This window comes from Monodon monoceros, unplaced genomic scaffold (genome assembly GCF_005190385.1).
Source record: "Monodon monoceros isolate NGI ecotype Baffin Bay Population unplaced genomic scaffold, NGI_Narwhal_1 Super_Scaffold_8, whole genome shotgun sequence".
Taxonomy (NCBI): Eukaryota; Metazoa; Chordata; class Mammalia; order Artiodactyla; family Monodontidae; genus Monodon; species Monodon monoceros.
The window spans coordinates 74,787,764-74,808,185 of NW_021703785.1; the positions used below are offsets into that span (position 1 = coordinate 74,787,764).

The following is a 20,422-nucleotide window of genomic DNA, read 5'->3' on the forward strand; positions in this document are numbered from 1 at the left end:
TTATTTAATAGCTTGTGTCTAGTCTTTGCAGTTATAAACAGGTTTCTCATGAATATCTCTTAAGTTTGTCACACATATTTTCTAGTGAAAAGTTTCTGTAGGTGAAATTGCCAAGTCAAATGTCAACATATTTTTAAAGCTTTTCATGGTTAATACAGAATGGTCCTCACCAAAAAATTATGGGTTTTTTTTGTTGTTGTTGTTATAATATTGTAAGCTCTCCTCAGGGGTAGGAGTATTATTAATGTTTGCTAAACTGATCATTTAGAGGTGATATCCTCTTAATGATCATTGAACTTTTAAAAATACTTTTGCAGACTTTTTATGAATTTGTTCATTTATGTTTGTCATCTACTTATTACTATGTACATCTTTTGTTTATTAATTGAGTGAAACCTGAAAAATAATATAAAAAACTTGTGATTTCTATATTGAGTGATGTGTTAAGCTTAAAAGCGGTTGAAGATGATGTTGAAGACTTAAAATAATGTCCATTGAAAATCATTCTTTTGGATCTCTGTTTCTTTCACTCTTCTTTTTAAAATTTTTTATTGCAGTGTAATTGATTTGTTTCTTTCACTCTTATTTTTTGTTTTGTAATTATTTCCTAAATTTTACATGTATATTTTTGCAAGCATGAATTACATCTTATGTACATATAAGCTCTTAAGTGAAGTTAAAGCCAGAAGGCTTGCCATGTATTTCTTTTATGTTTCAGCCTTGACCGTTTTTCACCTTCTGGAGTAAATTGAAGTTGTGTATTGAATGATGAAGTGGATCAATAACATGCTTTTCAATTTAAAAGCATAGCACATAGACTGATACTTAACTGTAAAAAAGCATACTGTAGTTAGATGCTATACTGTTGCTCCACTCAAATTGTGGACATAATTGAGACTAGCAAAAGTTGTTTGAAAGTAGTTTTGACTGCTCTTGGATGTCTTTTTATTCTTGTCATCCTTTTATCTCATTAATTCAAAACTGTATTTTATATTACAGTGATAATTTTCTCATGCCATGAGGTATCAATGATTTTAAAAAGTAACAGACAAAAAGCATTAAAGGACTCCCCTGACATTCATTCATATATATGAAGACGTTCTTAACTACATTTAAACTATTTTGTTTGTGCTGTGGCAATGAATTTCTGTTATCTCTGAAGTGTGGATGAATTTACAGTGTTCCTGGGTTCTCTAAAGTTCTATTTCGGGGGAAAAAAGTTACAGTTATTTATTTATTTAATTATTTTTTTAAAAAATAAATCTATTTATTTATTTATGGCTGAATTGGGTCTTCGTTGCTGTGCGCGGGCTTCTCATTGTGGTGGCTTCTCTTGTTGTAGAGCATGGGCTCTAGGCGCGTGGGATTCAGTAGTTGTGGCTTGCAGGCTCTAGAGCTCAGGCTCAGTAGTTGTGGCGCACGGGCTTAGTTGCTCCACGGCATGTGAGATCTTCCCAGACCAGGGCTCGAACCCATGTCCCCTGCATTGGCAGGTGGATTCTTAACCACTGTGCCACCAGGGAGGCCCTATCCTTTAAATAATACCATTTGGCCCAGAATTCTAAAAAGAGGGTCTACAGAGTTGTCAGGTAAAGAGTGATGGTGAAGATGTGTCTGAAGCTTTCTGAAAGGTGGAGTCACTTGTCAAAAAGGAGTGTCTTCTTTTATTTATTTATGTATGTATGTATGTATGTATGTATGTATGGCTGCGTTGGGTCTTCGTTGCTGCCCACGGGCTTTCTCTAGTTGCAGTGAGCGGGGGCTGCTCTTCGTTGCGGTGCACGGGCTTCTCATTGCGGTGGCCTCTCTTGTTGTGGAGCACGGGCACAGGCTTCAGTAGTTGTGGCGCGTGGGCTCAGTAGTTGTGGCTCATGGGCTCTATAGCGCAGGCTAAGCAGTTGTGGCACACTGGCCTAGTTCCTCCGCAGCATGTGGGATCCTCCCAGACCAGGGCTGGAACCCATGTCCCCTGCATTGGCAGGCGGATTCTTAACCACTGCACCACCAGGGAAGCCCCAGGACTGTCTTCTTCTTGTTGCTCTTTTCACTCTTTGTTTAAGTTGGATGTAGCATAGTGAAAGCTGTCTAATTTTAGTATTAACCCTAAATTTTGTTTTTGCTTGCTGTCAGCTTTTGTAAAATTAACCAATTTTACCAGAAGACTTACAGAATAATATGGTGACCATTGTATTACTATTGTAATTGTTGTTATTATTTAGAGTCAGAGCTCCCCCAGAGTGTCTTACTTTAGTTGCTGTGTGCTTCCCACTTCTATAGAATGAAGGATTTCCAGCACAGAAAAAAGAAAAAAAATAAGAGCAAGATGAGGATTTCTGGAGTTGAGTTGTATTTGAATCCAGGGCTTAAAGGTTCAAATTTCATCCTATAAAATTATGGCTCTGCATAAAGTACAAATAAAACTGTGTAATATCTTATGAAAATAAGATCATGTCCATTAGAATGGACCTTTGAGTCATTTAATCTTTTCATTAACCTTTAGGGTAGACTGTATTTCAGTGAAAGTTCTTCAGCCATCATGTATCTTTATGTAAACAGCAAAATTTCATCAAAGAAAATACTCAGACTTAGTAATTGTTCTTGCATCTGTGTTGTATTTTTGTTGGATTATAAACATTTCTGGCTATGATACTGATTCTAGGAAGTTCTTCTTCTGATAATAATAGACTTTAGACTAATAATCGATAGGTAACTCCTGTCCCTCCTGCAGAAGAATAATGGGGGACAGGGAGACAAAACATATAAAATATCGAAAGCATCACAGAGCTACAAATACACTAAAAAAATGTTTCTCATATCTGAGAAGGAGCCTCAGAGGAGTCATCTCTTACTTGGGGTTGCTTTTCTCTAACGGGTATGTGTTCAGTTCCAGAAAAGGCTGCTAAGAATCTAAGGGGAACTTTCAACAGACTCACAGGGGCCCACAAAGACGGACACTGATTTAAAAAATATATATATCGACCTTTGGATTGGGGATGCTAACATAATCCAGAGTCTCAATTTTTTTTTTTTCAGTTTTTCATGTAAAACTATTAGGGATATGAGGAGGCAGGCCATGTAATGAAATAAGAGAAAAAGCAGACAATAGAAATGAACCCACAAGGGGTGCAGGTACTAGGAGTATCAGACAGTCTACATTTTAACTGTAGGTTTGGCACAGCTGAAGAGAGTGTGAATGAACTGGAATATGTATCAGAGTATTATCTAGACTGAGTCAGAACCAAAAGGGGGGACATACAGAAAAGAATGTAAGAGACTTAGGACATTTGATGAAAAGGACATGTAATTAATGTCCCAGAAAGAGAAAAAAAGAAATGAGGCAGAAGAGGTGTAACTGAGGATTTTCTAAAATGGAGAAAAACATCAACCCTTGAATTCGAGAACCTTTACAAATTCTGAGCAGGATAAATACCCAAGAGACCCTTAAGAGACATGTAGAGAAATCATAGTCAAAAATTGGAAGCAATCATCCACCTGTAGATGGTAGCCTCCTTCTCCCCTGAGTAGCAAAGACTGCTCCCATGTCCTGCCTCCTGTCTGTCGTACACAGTGGGGTGTTGCTCCAGGAACTTTTGCTGTGGGCAATAAACCCAATAGCCCCTACCCAATAAACCTTTGATGTCCCCCCACCAAAAAAAAATTGGAAGCAATCGAAATGTCCATCAGCAGTAGAGTGATAAATAGTATCAGCCACACAATGGAATAGTCAACAATGGAAACAGATGAACAACTACCTTCAGTGTGAATGAAACAGATGAGATGTTGAGACGAGGGTACACACTACGTGATTTCATATGCGAAGTTCAGAATAAGGCAGAACTTATGTTTGAAGTGAGGATACGGATGGCTTGTGGGAAAGGAGGGGAGTGACTGCGTGGAAAAGACATGAGGATCCTGGAAGTTTTCTGTGTGTTTATCTGGGTGGTGGTCATAGAAGTACATATTCATTGTGAAGATGGTCATTGAGCTGTGCACTTAAGATTATAAACTTCATGTGTATGTGTTACTCTTTAACAACTAAAAACCCCACTGAGACACTGAAGTAACTTCACTAGCAGACCAACACTAAAGAAATACTAAAAGGTTGTTCTTTAGGCAGAAGAGTTTAGATGCAGGAAGAAATCAAGAATCTGTAAAACTTGGGACTTCCCTTGTGGTCCAGTGGTTGAGAATCCGTCTCGCATTGCAGGAGGCACCTCTTTGATCCCTGGTCGGGGAACTAAGATCCCACATGCCGCAGGGCAACTGAGCCCGCGAGCTCTGGAGCCTGCGTGCCACAACCAGAGAGCCCGCACACCGCAACTAATGAGCCCACACGCCGCAACTAGGACCTGATGCAGCCAAAAAATAAGTAGATAAATAAAATAAAAAAGAATATCTAAAACTCAAATAGTGGATCTGGTACTTACTGGAATTCTGGGCAAATCACCTCTAGCTTCTAGGCCTTAATTTTCCTTGCATATAAGGAGGGATTTGGATTAAATCCTTCTGGGCCCCGTCTCTTAAAATTTATTCTGGGAATAGAGCATGGAAGAATTTGGTTGAGAGACCTTTCATTTTAGCAGTCCCCAACCTTTTTGGCGCCAGGGACTGGTTTTGTGGAAGACAGTTTTTCCACGGACGGTGGGGGGTGGAGGATGTTCCAGGAGGTGATGCAAGCGATGGGGGGATGGGGGGTGGCAGGTGAAGCTGTGCTCGTTTGGACTGCTACTGGTCCCAGGCCCAGGGGTTGGGGACCCTGTTTTATTTAGCCTGTAGACACTAACACGATAAAATAAGAATTTGATGAAATAAGAAACTTTGAAATTAGGAGAAATTCAGTAGTTGCAGTATAAACAAAGAAAACATTTGCTTTATTTATGTATGCACCAATGCTAAAGTGAAAAAAAACCTGCAGAATCTATTGAGCAGTATAGTTGATGTCTCACTTTACATAATTATATATAACTCTATCCCCTTTAAGTATGGGTAAGTGTACAAAATTAAAAAGCCCAGGGCTTCCCTGGTGGCGCAGTGGTTGAGAGTCCGCCTGCCGATGCAGGGGGCACGGGTTCGGGCCCCCATCCGGGAAGATCCCACATGCTGCAGAGTGGCTGGGCCCGTGAGCCATGGCCGCTGAGCCTGCACGTCCGGAGCCTGTGCGCCGCAACGGGAGAGGCCACAACAGTGAGAGGCCCCCGTACTGCAAAAAAAAAAAAAAAAAAAAATTAAAAAGCCCAGAGAATTCCCTGGTGGTCCAGTGGTTAGGACTTCACACTTTCACTGCTGCGGGGCCAGGGTCAATCCCTGGTCGGGGAACTAAGATCCCACAAGCTGCGTGACGCAGCCAAAATAAAAACAAAAACAAAACTTTATGGAATATACTTCATATTTGCCAGCGTATCTTTCTGCAGAGTGAAAGAATTCCTTTGGTTACTTGTTCTGTTTTGGTTTTGCCTGTTAAGATAAAAATATCTGGAAAAGGACAAAATTAGAAGCAGCAATGGGTAGGAATTTAGAAGTGAAAACAGAGTTGTTAGTGTTGGTAGTATTATGAGAGGCGCTTAGAGCTATAATAGGTGGGGGGGCCATAGACCTTTACCTAACGACAAAAGCTATGTTTGAAGAGAGATGACAGAATAATTCAGTGCTCTTGGGCCTTGTTTCTCAAAGCTTCACCATTACTCAAGAGGTAGTTAGAAATGCAGAATCTCAGGCCCCTCCCTAGACTTACTGATTTAGAATCTCTGTTTAAACAAGATTCCCAAGTGATCGTATGCATGTTAAGGTTTGAGAGGCACTATTACCTGTACATAATATTGTACCATTTTGAAGCTAACAGTAATATACGATGGAGTCCCCGTGTGAAGGTAGGAAAGTTGGGTCTCCTGTGTAATCCACCACCTACACTAATGCCTGGGAAATAGTCTAGAAGGCTGGCAGGTAATTGTAGACAGAGTTGCCTTAAAATGCTATGTCTAAATTACATGTACTTGCAAGTATTTTGGAGGGCAGTGCACTAGTATCTACAAATTACTTGAAATACATAGAGAAGATAGATTATTTAGCGGGGTGAATAAATAGAAAACGTGATAAAGCAAAAAGTAAAATAGTATAAAATCTATATGATGGACATATTTTTCACAGTAAAATTCTTTCAGCTTTATATGCTTTAAATTTTTCATAATAAAATGTTAGGGGGGAAGCTGTTATGAAAATGGGTATCATACACCAGACTATAATCTTTATATTTGTATATTTGCTTTATTTTATAATGTATTAATACTTTTGTCTTAGAAAAGAAAAAGTGCCTTAGGAAGTACCCTGTTTACAGAACATAATGCTTTACTATATGCATTATCTCATGTAGTTTTTTTCTTCCCCTGCTGCACAGCTTGTGGGATCTTAGTTCCCCGACCAGGGATTGAACCTGGGCCATGGCAGTGAAAGCGCGCAGAGTCCTAACCACTGGACCTCCAGGGAAGTCCCTCTCATTTAGTCTTCATAACACTGATAGGTTGCGTATCATTGTGATTTGTAGCTGAGAATACCAAGACCTAGTTTAAATTACTTGCACAATCTCTAGCACAGAGGGTCTGACTTGGAGATGCTGGCTACCGCATTGCACAATTCCGGGGCTGCCATTTCCAGTGTTGGCACAATAGAGCATCATTCACTTAGAGTACAAAGGGGAGAGTCCCCCTGGGGTTGTACAGCAAGGCTTCCTCACTATTCTCTTAGACTTGTGCAAAATGAAAAATTTAAATATTTTTCTGATGGGAGTTTTTAACTGTTCCGTGACTTTTCTTATGTGTTTTATTTTTTAAGATTCTTGGATCTCCCAGTCAGCATCCTTTCCCCGTAATCAGAAACAGCCAGGGGTGGATTCTTTATCACCAGTGGACTCACTTCCTAAACAGACCTTCCAGCCTTCTGTCCAACAGCAACCCACTAAACCAGCTAAAATCACTTGTGCAAACTGCAAAAAGCCTTTACAGAAGGGACAGACAGCTTATCAGCGAAAAGGATCAGCTCACCTCTTCTGTTCTACCACCTGCCTCTCTTCCTTCTCTCATAAGCGTACTCCAAAGAAACGCAAGGTGACATGTAAAAAGTAAGCTGTACCTTTCAACATGCTTCCATATGATTGGATACTGGCAGTATGAATTTGTGTCCTGAATATACTTAGAGAGTTGCGGAAGATTCATGGATAGAATTGATGCACAGGTTTCTTCAAGTTTATGGAGCTTGAGTTGTCCTAGCATATGTCAGAGCTGTGGGTTATTTGTATTGTACTTACTCTTGGCAGGAAAATAGAGTTTAGGTATAGAAATAAATCAACCCTACCCCACCACTGCCTTTGCCTCACCCCCTTCCCCATCCTCTACCTTGGTTCTACCCGGTTGCTAACACCCTTTTTGAATGCTTCTAGAAGTCATAACCTGTGGCAAGGTTCTAAAGGTCATAACCTGTGACAACAAAATATTTTTATCTTTGAATATCTTACCATATTATTTAGGAACTGTTAGCAGTTAAACCAAAATGTGGATTTTTCTAGGTCCAAAAATTATAGTTGATTCTTAGGATTAAATCATGAGAAAATGAAAAATGTCAATTATTGTTCATATATATTTGACTTTTATTAAAATGCAATGTTCTTAGGGAGTTCCCTGGTGGCCTAGTGATTAAGATTCTGGGCTTTCACTGCCATGGCCCGAGTTCAGTCCTTGGTGGGGGAAATGAGCCACTCAGCATGGCCAAAAAATAAGAATGCAGTGTTCTTAAATTGTGTCTATCCCTTGTGTTTCAGAGGTGCACCTGCAAAAAAGGCTACTCTTGTTCCTCAAGGGGAGTCAAGTGAATCCTTCCAAAAATTTTGTGGTACATCTTTGTCTCCCTATGAAAATAACCAGAATCTTCGAAAAAGAGTTCTGAATAAATCAAGATGTACAATCTGCAGTAAACTAACAGAGGTCTGTGATTTTATATCTTAAGTTATTATCTAGGTTAACAGCGATAATTTTAACTTTTAGGTGCTATTATATGTTCTGCCATCTACCTAATGGATGAGTCTCAGTGAAGTTGAAGGGAAGAATAAGCATATGTTAGAATTGTCTCATAACAAATGTCCCACCCCATAGTATGGGGGGTAATCATCCATTTGTGTGGAACTGAATGTACTCATAAAGAGAGCAATAGTTTTATGGTGGATTTTGTTCTTATTAGCCACAGTAAATGAAAATGTAGGTTCAGGACATGAAGGAAACAACCAGTCCTACAAGAACACGTAGAACAGGTGGAGTGAAAGTATGTAGGTCATTTCACACTTCTTAGGCGGTATTGCCATCTTCCCAGGCATCCAGGGAGTCCCCACTTAGCATGGTCTTTGGTAACTGAATTTGGTCTGGATTACCCTGAAGCCGTGTAAATCCCAGACACAATTTTATCTCAGCTACCATAGAGCTGAGCAAAGCAAGAACTTAGGTATATACAGACTCCATCCTGAATGTGGGTGATACTGGTTCCCTTCGCCCACCCCCCACCCCAGTTTTCTAGGGCAGTGAAGTTTATAATACCTACAAATTCCCAATCCACTTATTTTTAAGCAGGTCATATCAAAACCTGCTAACCATTTCTTGTAATTTTTTTTTTATAAATTTATTTTTTAAATTTGTTTTTGGCTGTGTTGGGTCTTTGTTGCTGCACGTGGGCTTTCTCTAGTTGTGGCAAGTGGGGGCTACATTGTGGTTGCACAGGCTTCTCATTGTGGTGGCTTCTCTTGTTGCAAAGCAGGGGCTCTGGGCGCGAGGGCTTCAGTAATTGCAGCACGTGGGCTCAGTAGTTGTGGCTCACAGGCTCTGGAGTGCAAGCTCAGTAGTTGTGGGGCAAGGTCTCAGTTGCTCTGCAGCATGTGGGATCTTCCCGGACCAGGGCTCGAACCCATGTCCCCTGCATTGGCAGGCGGATTCTCAACCACTGCACCACCAGGGAAGCCCCTGTAATTCTTAAATGTCTGATTTTGTTGCTTTTTGTTCTATGAATCTTATTTTTCCTTTTATAAAATCAAAGCACAATTTTACAAAGAAATCAAAGATAAAAATGAAAGAATAGTGAAATGTGCTTTTGTAAAGTCTTTTACGTGAATGTTTCATCCACTGAGAAATTACTAAAGGTTCCTTATTTCTGTTGAAAAAACTAGGTATCTCGTGTATGGTGCTAATCCAGTTCATTTATTTAATAAATTGGTTTTTGTTTTTAGATTCGGCATGAAGTCAGCGTTAACAATGTAACACATAAGCTGTGCAGTAACCAGTGCTTTAACAAGTACAGGTTGGCCAATGGTCTAGTGATGAATTGCTGTGAGCAGTGTGGGGAGTACCTGCCCAGCAAAGGTGCTGGAAACAATCTCCTAGTCATTGAAGGTCAGCAGATGAGATTTTGCTGTCAAAGTTGTGTTAACGAATATAAACAGGTAATTCTTTTTTAATGAGTTTTAAATGATCAAGTTTGCAGTAACTTCTCCCTTGTTAGCTTACATGAAGCATATTTATCTTAGAATCTCATATGGTTCCATTTCTGTCAATCTCTCATCTCATACTCAAATGAGTATTAAAACTAATTGTTGTAAGTAAGCTTGTTTTAAGTCTATGTTTTGCAGACGTTACAATGAGTAATTCTTTTCTCTACCATTTTGCACTCCCACTGACAACTTGATAGTTCCAATTATTCTGTAGTCTCAACAAAATTTGGTGTTGTCTGTATTGATTTAATCTATTCTAGTGGGTATGAAATGATTATCTCATTGTGGTTTTAATTTCCTGATAATTACTGTTCCTTTCTCATCACTCATATATCTTCTTTTGTAAAGTATCTATTCAAGTTTTAGCTCATTTTTTTTATTGGATTGTCTTTCTATTATTGAGTTGTAGGAATTCTTTTTATATATTCTGGATACATATCTTTTGCAAAATAAATGTGTTTGGAAGATTTTTCTCCTGGACAGTGTTTTGTCTTTTCGTTTTCCTAATGTTGGTTTTGAAAAGCCCAAGTTTTAAATTTTGATAAAGTCCAGTTTACTATTTGCCTTTTTGATTAGTACTTTTTGTGTCTTGTTTAGGGACTCTGCCTACCAAGGTTATGAAGATATTTACCTATGTTGTCTTCTATAAGCTTTTTAGTTTTAGATTTTATGTTTACATCTGTGATCCATCTCAAGTTAATTTTGTGTATGGTGTGAGGTAGGGATTAAGGAAGTGTCATCTTCCTGATTTCAAGACATTAAAAACCTCAAACATTGCATCATACACCATAAATTTGTACAGTTTTTATCAATTATACTTCAGTAAACCTGGGAAAAAAGACATTAAAAAGCCATAGTAATCAAGGTGGTATGGTATTGGCATATAAACAAATAGATCAATAGAATAGGCAGGCCAGAAATAGAAGCACACAAATACAGTCAGTTGATTTTAGAAGAAAGTACAAAATCATTTGGATGGGAAAAGCAAGATTTTTTTCAGCAGATGGTGCTGGAACAATTTTTTTTGTTGGTATGGACATAAATAAGCCAGGCCTCAGATTATCCCACAAAACAATTAATTAAAAAAAAATTAATTTAATATGGATCCTCAATGTAAAACCAGGAATGTTCTTAACCCCATTTCACTGGACGAGGGTTTAAATGGTTAGCTTTTAAGGAAGAGTAACTCTGAAGTGCGAGGCTTATTGCACAGTAGAGGAAACAGTGGATACCCATAGTTGATTTTTTAGTTTTTGCAAGGAAGGCTTATTTATGTTATCTTTATTATCTTCTTTGTATATATTATGCCTCATATTTAACAAAGCTTTTGGGTGCGGCTTATAGAAGATTGCAGTCACGTTATCGTTTCAAAAGAGTACATGTCAAAACTACCTTCTGCTTGAGGGCAGACGGCAGAAGCAAGAAGAACTACAATTCTGCAGCCTGTGGAAGGAAAGCCACATTCACAGAAAGATAAACAAAATGAAAAGGCAGAGGACTTTGTACCAGATGAAGGAACAAGATAAAACTCCAGAAAAACAACTAAATGAAGTGGAGATAGGCAACCTTCCAGAAAAAGAATTGAGAATAATGATAGTGAAGATGATATAGGACCTCAGAAAAAGAATGGAGGCAAAGATCAAGAAGATGCAAGAAATATATAACAAAGACCTAGAAGAATTAAAGAACAAACACCTAGAGGAATTAAAGAACAACAGAGATGAACAATACAATAACTGAAATGAAAAATACACTAGGAGGAATCAGTAGCAGAATAACTGAGGCAGAAGAATGGGTAAGTGACCTGGAGGACAGAATGGTGGAATTCACTGCTGCAGAACAGAATAAAGAAAAAAGAATGAAAAGAAATGAAGGCAGCCTAAGAGACCTCTGGGACAACATTAAACGCAACAACATTCGCATTATAGGGGGTGTCCCAGAAGGAGAAGAGAGAGAGGAAGGACCCGAGAAAATATTTGAAGAGATTATAGTCGAAAACTTCCCTAATATGGGAAAAGAAATAGCCACCAAAGTCCAGGAAGCACAGAGAGCCCCAGGCAGGATAACCCAAGGAGAAACAAGCTGAGACACATAGTAATCAAACTGACAAAAATTAAAGACAAAGAAAAATTCTTGAAAAGAACAAGGGAAAAACGACAAATAACATACAAGGGAACTCCCATAAGGTTAACAGCTGATTTCTCAGCAGAATACAAGCCAGAAGGGAGTGGCATGATACATTTAAACTGATAAAAGGGAAGAACCTACAACCAAGATTACCCGGCAAGGATCTCATTCAGATTCAACGGAGAAATCAAAAGCTTTATAGACAAGCAAAAGCTAAGAGAATTCAGCACCACCAAACCAACTCTACAGCAAATGCCAAAGGAACTTCTCTAAGTGGGAAACACAAGAGAAGAAAAGGACCTACAAAAACAAACGCATAACAATTAAGAAAATGGTCATAGGAACATCCACATAGATAATTACCTTAAACGTGAATGGATTAAATGCTCCAACTAAAAGACACAGGCTCACTGAATGGTTACAGAAACAAGACCCATATATATGCTGTCTACAAGAGACCCACTTCAGACCTAGACACACATACAGACTGAAAGTGAGGGGATGGAAAAAGATATTCCATGCAAATGGAGATCAAAAGAAAGCTGGAGTAGCAATACTCATATCAGATAAAATAGACTTTAAAATAATGTTACAAGAGACAAGGAAGGACACTACATAATGATCAAGGGATCAATCCAAGAAGAATTTATAAGAATTATAAATATATATGCACCCAACATAGGAGCACCTCAATACATAAGGCACCTGCTAGCAGCTATAAAAGAGGAAATTGACAGTAACACAATAATAGTGGGGGGCTTTAACGCCTCACTTACACCAATGGACAGATCATCCAGACAGAAAAGTAATAAGGAAACACAAGCTTTAAATGACAAAATAGACCAGATAGATTTAATTGATATTTATAGGACATTCCATCCAAAAACGGCAGATTACACTTTCTTCTCAAGTGCACACAGAAAGTTCTCCAGGATAGATCACATCTTGGGTCACAAATCAAGCCTCAGTAAATTTAAGAAAATTGAAATCATATCAAGCATCTTTTCCGACCACAGCGCTATGAGATTAGAAATCAATTACAGGGATAAAAATGTAAAAAACACAAACACATTGGAGGCTAAACGATATGTTACTAAATAACCAAGAGATCTCTAAAGAAATCAAAGAGGAAATTAAAAAATACCTAGAGACAAATTACAATGAAAACACAACGATCCAAAGCCTATGGGATCCAGCAAAAGCAGTTCTAAGAGGAAAGTATATAGCAATACAAGCCTACCTCAAGAAACAAGAAAAACCTCAAACAATCTAAACTTACACCTAAAGGAACTAGAGAAAGAAGAACAAACAAAACCCAAAATTAGTAGAAGGGAATAAATCATAGAAGATCAGAGCAGAATAAATGAAATAGAAACAAAACAATAGCAAAGATCAATAAAACTAAAAGCTGGCTCTTTGAGAAGATAAACAAAATTAATAAACCTTTAGCCAGACTCATCAAGAAAAAGAGGGAGAGGACTCAAATCAATAAAATTAGAAATGAAAAAGGAGAAGTTACAACAGACACTGCAGAAATACAAAGCATCCTAAGATAGACTACTACAAGCAACTCTATGCTAATAAAATGGACAACCTGGAAGAAATGGACAAATTCTTAGAAGGTATAACCTTCCAAGACTGTACAAGGAAGAGGTAGAAAATATGAACAGACCAATCACAAGTAATGAAATTGAAACTGTGATTTAAAATATTCCAACAACCAAAAGTCCAAGACCAGATGGCTTCACAGGTGAATTCTATCAAACATTTAGAGAAGAGCTAACACCCATCCTTCTCGAACTCTTCCAAAAAATTGCAGAGGAAGGAGCACTCCCAAACTCTTCTATGAGTCCACCATCACTCTGATACCAAGACCAGACAAAGACACCAAAAAAAAAAAGAAAATTACAGACCTGTATCACTGATGAATATAGATACAGAAATCCTCAACAGAATACTTGCAAACAGAATCCAATAACACACTAAAAGGATCATACACCATGATCAAGTGGGATTTATCCCAGGGATGCAAGGATTCTTCAGTATACGCAAATCAATCAGTGTGATACAGCATATTAACAAATTGAAGAATAAAAACCATATGATCATCTCAGAAGACGGAGAAAATCTTTTGACAGTTTTATGATAAAAACTGTCCAGAAAGTGAGCATAGAGGGAACCTACCTCAACGTAATAAAGGCCATATATGACAAACCCACAGCAAACATCATTCTCAATGGTGAAAAACTGGAAGCATCTCCTGTAAGATTAGGAAAAAGACAAGGATGTCCGCTCTCACCACAGTTATTCAACATAGTTTTGGAAGTCCTAGCCATAGCAGTCAGAGAAGAAAAAGAAATAAAAGAAATACAAATCGGAAAAGAAGAAGTAAAACTGTCACTGTTTGCAGATTACATGATACTATACATAGAGAATCCTGAAGATGCCACCAGAAAACTACTAGAGCTAATCAATGAATTTGGTAAAGTTGCAGGATACAAATTTAATGCACATAAATCTCTTGCATTTCTATACACTAACAACAAAAGATCAGAAAGAGAAATTAAGGAAACAATCCCATTCACCATTGCAACAAAAAGAATAAAATACCTAAGAAATAAACCTACCTAAGGAGACAAAAGATCTGTATGCAGAAAAGTGTAAGACTCTGATGAAAGAAATTAAAGATGGTACAAACAGATGGAGAGATATACCATGTTCTTGGATTGGAAGAATCAATATTGTGAAAATGACTATACTCCCCAAAGCAATCTACAGATTCAATGCAATCCCTATCAAATTACCAGTGGCACTTTTTACAAATCTGGAACAAAAAATCTTAAAATTTGTATGGAGACACAAAAGACCCTGAATAGCCAAAGCAGTATTGAGGGGGAAAAAAAAACGGAGCTGGAGGAAACAGGCTCCCTGACTTCAGACTATACTACAAAGCTACAGTAATCAAGACAGTATGGTACTGGCACAGAAACAGAAATATAGATCAATGGAACAGGATAGAAAGCCCAGAGATAAATCCACGCACATATGGTCACCTTATCTTTGATAAAGGAGGCAAGAATATACAATGGAGAAAAGACAGCCTCTTCGATAAGTGGTGCTGGGCAAACTGGACAACTACATGTAAAAGAATGGAATTAGAACACTCCCTAACACCATACACAAAAATAAACTCAAAATGGATTAAATTCCTAAATGTAAGGCCAGACACTATAAAACTCTTAGAGGAAAACATAGGAAGAATACTCTTTGACATAAATCACAGCAAGATCTTTTTTGACCCACCTCCCAGAGTAATGGAAATACAAACAAAAATAAACAACCAGGACCTAATGAAACTTAGTTTCTTTTGTTGTGCAAAAGCTTTTATAAACAAGATGAAAAGACAGCCCTCAGAATGGGAGAAAATATTTGCAATATTGTCCACGAATCAATGGACAAAGGATTAATCTCCAGAATATATAAACAGCTCATGCAGCTCAATATTAAAACAACCCAGTCAAAAAATGGGCAGAAGACCTAAGTGACATTTCTCCAAAGAAGACATACAGATGGCCAAGAGGCACATGAAAAGCTTCTCAGCATCACTGATTATTAGAGAAATGCGAATCAAAACTACAATGAGATATCACCTCACACCAGTTAGAATGGGCATCATCAGAAAATCTACAAACAACAGATGCTGGAGAGCGTGTGGTGAAAAGGGAACCCTCTTGCACTGTTGGTGGGAATGTAAATTGATACAGCCACTATGGAGAACAGTATGGAGGTTCCTTAAAAAACTACAAATAGAATTACCGTATGGTGCAGCAATCTCACTACTGGGCATATACCCAGAGAAAACCATAATTCAAAAAAACACATGCACCCCAGTGTTCATTGCAGCACTATTTACAGTAGCCAGATCATGGAAGTAACCTAAATGCCCATAGACAGACGAATGGATAAAGAAGATGTGGTACCTATATGCAATGGAATATTACTTAGCCATAAAAGGGAATGAAATTGGGTCATTTGTAGAAACGTGGATGGATCTAGAGACCGTCATACAGAGTGAAGTAAGTCAAAAAGAGAAAAACAAATATTGTATATTAACTCACTAATACTTGGCCAGAAAAATGGTACAGATGAACCGGTTTTCAGGGCAGAAATAAGAGACACAGATGTAGAGAACAATGGTACAGAAAAATGGTACAGATGAACCGGTTTTCAGGGCAGAAATAAGAGACACAGATGTAGAGAACAAATGTATGGACACCAAGGGGTGAAAGTGGCAGGGGTGGTGGTGGTGGTGGGATGAATTGGGAGATTGGAATTGACATATATACACTAATATGTATAAAATAGATAACTAATAAGAACCTACTGTATATAAAATTCAAAAAAATTTATATTGATTACATGTTGAATGACAATATTTTGGGTATAAAAGGTTAAATTAAAAAAATACTCTCTGCTTTGGTAATAAGTAACTATCTCAGGTCATCATATTTGTACGTGGGTGTGTATGTGTGTGTGGATGATTGACCTGTACCTGCTTAGGCTCTGTGCTTTTGCTCAGTTAAGAACAATGAGTTCATAAACTTCAGACAGATACACTGCTTACCCTCTGAAGAACATAAGGATGGCTCATAGCTTATCAGTCTTTACTTTTAAACGAACCCCGGAGGGGGTACAAATGGGAAAGTGAACATAGTCAAAACAGGCAGCAGCCACTTATTCAGAATTGCTGGAATAACTATCCTGGCTGCCACTCTGATCCCCCCCAAAAGTGTCTTTTTGTCTTCTACCGTGCATGTGTCAGTCATGTGCATAGCTCATAAGCAGTTGGCAAGTACAGGAATGATATTTCTGTATAATACAGAAGTTTTGTAAATGTGCTTTCCCCGTACCACATTAGTGTTTATAAGTGGTTAGTGGCAGGCCTTCACGATAGAAAGCCTTGGTGATACATGAGGACCTTAAGGAAAAACTGGCTTATCAGTTAGTGGCTTATCTCAGAATAGCATGCACAGTCATCAGTGTAAAGATGGAATCTGGGTCTTGGCCACTGACCTAATGGGGGGTGATTTTGTCCCCCTGGGGACATTTGTCAAGGTCTTCCAACATTTTTTTTTATCACAACTGGGAGAGTGCTCCTGGCATCACTGAGAGGGGGCCAGACAGGCCTTCACAACAAAGCATTATCTGGCCAAGTATCAGTGGTGCCAGAGTTGAAGAAGGATGAGTAGGTGGCTGGAAGGTGAGTGTGTGTGATAAGCACAGTGAGAAGGAGAACTAATTGTGCATCTTCCTCGTTGATAAGTCAATAGTGATGCCGAAAACTGGGAGGGAAAATCAGTAAAAGCAATACAAACATGTTATTTTGATATTTGGAAGTGAACACGAAAAGAATCAGCTAAAAATGTTGAAAGTTGTTAACTTCTGGGAAAGGGGGTGTTAATTAGTTTATTTGTTTTAATTAGCCAGGTATCATTAGTTGATGTTCTTTATTAAATGTATATTCAATTTCAAATAAATAAAACCTTTGAACTATGTTAAAGATACTGAATTTCAGAGAAGTGTCTTACCGAAAGTCACACAGCTAGATTTGACCTCACACCTGAAACCTTAATTAACGTGGGGGGGAAGTAAGATCCCGCAAGCCGCGTGGTGTGGCCAAAAAAATGTACATAGTATATATGTTCTAGTGCATCTGATACCAGCATTTAATTATACGAACGCCATGAGTTCCCTGAGGCTGGGATCTACATTGGATTCAATTTAGTGATCTCCAGAATGATGAGTCTTAGATGTGTGGGGAATTATAACAACTTGACTGCCTACTCACTACCGAGAAACTCAGGAAGGGAAGAAATAAGCCCAAGGCTTGGGTTTGGTTATGTTAAAAAAAAAAAAATAACTCTAACAGTCCTTGGCGTTCTGTTTCTTCTTAAATATGCTCTTCTGGTATAGTCTTATCCAATCCCATAGTTTCAGTGAATACATATTTTGATGACTTCCGGAATAAATCTATAGATCGTATTTCTTCAGTTTCACACTAGTACATCCATCTAATTTCCATTTGAATGTTCCACAGGTATCTCAAACTCTGTGTCTAAAACTGAAACTCCAAACCTGCTTTCCTTCTTTGTTTCCCAAATCAGTAAACAGCCCCATCCGGTCAGAAACTTCCCCCATCCTGGCAGAAACTTCGGTTACGTTTGCTCCTCTGTCTTCGTCCCCAGAGCCGCTCAGTTACCAGCTAACCCATATTCTACTCCCTACCCTCTCCCGGCGCTGTCTCCAGCACCACACCCTCGATGTGCCCGCCCTCCCCTCTTGCCCAAACTGCCCCCCAGCCTCCTGGCCTGTCTGTACCCCGGCCTTCCTGAGCACCGGAGACGGCTGTGCCATCAGAGCAGTCTTTCTTGAGCACAAACCTGATCGTGTCACTCCTGCTTCTCTCAGCTCGGCGCTGTGTCTGCGTTCGGGACTGAATCAGAACAATGCTCTTAGTTCCTTGAGCGCCGTTGGATACCGTGGTCCCTGTACTAAAATGTTACAGCTAGCAGGATGTCCTTCACAGTGTATGCACCTGTGTTATTTTGACTGTTTTTGCATTTTTATTTTATTGACTCCAGAGAGCTAGTGTGTCTTTTCATGGGATGGAGTCATACACTGTGTGGCACCTTGTGACGGACTTTCACATATCATAACTGTTTTCAAGGTGCATCCAAGTCATAGCATATATCTTTACTGCACTTAACTTTTATTGCCAAATAATATTCCATTGTATGGATAATACCACATTGTTACTTCTCCTTTTTGGTTACTGTGACTAGTGTTGCTGTGAACACTTTGTGCAAGTCTTTGTGTGGACATATGTCTTCATTTTTGCATTGTTGGTAACTTTGAGGAGTTGCCCCTGTGTTCCCAGGCAGTAGCACCATTTTACATGGCCACCAGCGCCCGAGGAGGTTCCAGTGTTTCCACACCTCTGTTAATGCTTGTCATCATCTCTTTTTTCATTATAGCCATCCTAGTGGGTGTGAATGGGTATGTGGTGGTATTGATTTGTATTTCTTTGATGATTAATGATAAGCATCTTTTTCATGTGCTTATTGGGCATTTGTATATACATTAATTTTTTTCAGTGTTAATAATTTAAAATAAAATTGTAATCTATTTTTCCTCAGATGATGGAAGCAAACTCAAAAAAAGTGCTAGCATCAGAAAACAGAAAAAGGAATGCTGTTAGAGAAGGAAATGAAAGAGAATTGTATGGGTCATTGAATATACTTTTGGAAAAAATAGAAAAAATACCAGTGAAAAAGGAAAAGACTTCAGAACTACAAGTTTCAGCAGAATGTAGCCAAGATACACCATTGGTCCAACAGGATGTGAATTTACCTCCTTCTGTGTCAACCATAGCTGATAAATTTCAAGAGCAACTGGAAGAGAAACAAGCAGAAGACTCCATTATACCAGCTGTGCTTTCTGCAGATCCGGGTACATGGCCCCGAATTTTGAGTATTAAAGAAAGGGACACTCTAGTTGAAAATGATCCACCTCAAGTGAGAAATTTTAACTTTCCAAAGGACAGTACAGGGAGGAAGTTTTCAGAAACTTACTATACAAGAATTCTTCCAAATGGTGAAAAAACCACTAGATCCTGGTTGCTTTATTCGACCTCGAAAGATTCTGTGTTTTGTCTATATTGCAAACTCTTTGGGGAAGGAAAAAATCAACTAAAGAATGAGAATGGGTGCAAAGATTGGCAGCATTTATCACATATTCTTAGCAAACATGAGGAGAGTGAAATGCACATCAACAATAGTGTTAAATATTCAAAATTAAAATCTGATTTGAAAAAAAGTAAAACTGTGGAACACAGATTACAGGAGAACATGGGAAAGGAGGGCGTGAAGCTGTTGTACACCTTAGACCTGATCTGACATGATGAGGTCGCACACTTACTCAGACCTGTACCCTGACAGTCGGTGCCTCTGTGCTGAGGCTCCCAGACGGAGTGGTTCATCAGCTCATTAGCAATAAGTATCATAGCAAGTAACTAGTGAAGATGGCTTCTGCTCCAGGTTCTAACGCTAATTGGATTTGTAGTGATTAATGCCGATTTCAGTGAAGGCAATTGTTGATCTTTTCAGTTTTTCAATTCACACCTTTTAAAATGGGCACTTCAGGGCTTCCCTGGTGGCGCAGTGGTTGAGAGTCCACCTGCCGATGTAGGGGACACGGGTTCGTGCCCCGGTCCAGGAGGATCCCACATGCCGTGGAGCGGCTGGGCCCGTGAGCCATGGCCGCTGAGCCTGCGCGTTGGAGCCTGTGCTCCACAGCGGGAGAGGCCACAACAGTGAGAGGCCCGTGTACCACAAAAATAAATAAATAAATAATAAAATGGGCACTTCAGGACTGACATTTGACTGGTGTGGCTAATACTCTGAAAGAGGGAGGGAAAGACTTGAATTTATCAGTACCAGTCGAACAAGGTACTTAGGTGAACAAGCATTGTTATTCAGAAACAGAACGGGGATCTGAAACTGCAGCTTTTTGCAATTAAACCAAATACTTATGGTTTATTTCATTTGGGCAAAATGTTATTTTATTATTTGAGCAAAGCAGCATCATTTGTCATGTTAAATAGATTAAAGTGAGGAATTTGTGTTTTATTGGTTTTGTTTTGTTTTAACTTAATTTTTAAATGTTTTAGCTTTCATTGTCATGTAAAAACTATAAGCATAAAGAGTGTATACCTATTTT

The 20,422-nt window shown here is 38.7% G+C and overlaps 1 protein-coding gene across 1 annotated transcript in view; it reads left to right on the plus strand.

The window, feature by feature from the left end:
- Positions 1-20,422, plus strand: part of ZMYM5 (zinc finger MYM-type containing 5) — a 32,689-nt gene extending 12,267 nt beyond the window's left edge. The window contains exons 5-8 of the mRNA XM_029209967.1: positions 6,826-7,111; positions 7,808-7,970; positions 9,257-9,469; positions 18,841-20,422. Of these exons, the coding sequence (XP_029065800.1) occupies positions 6,826-7,111; positions 7,808-7,970; positions 9,257-9,469; positions 18,841-19,599 (1,421 nt within the window). The 3' untranslated portion in view covers positions 19,600-20,422. The remainder of the gene's footprint in view (positions 1-6,825; positions 7,112-7,807; positions 7,971-9,256; positions 9,470-18,840) is intronic.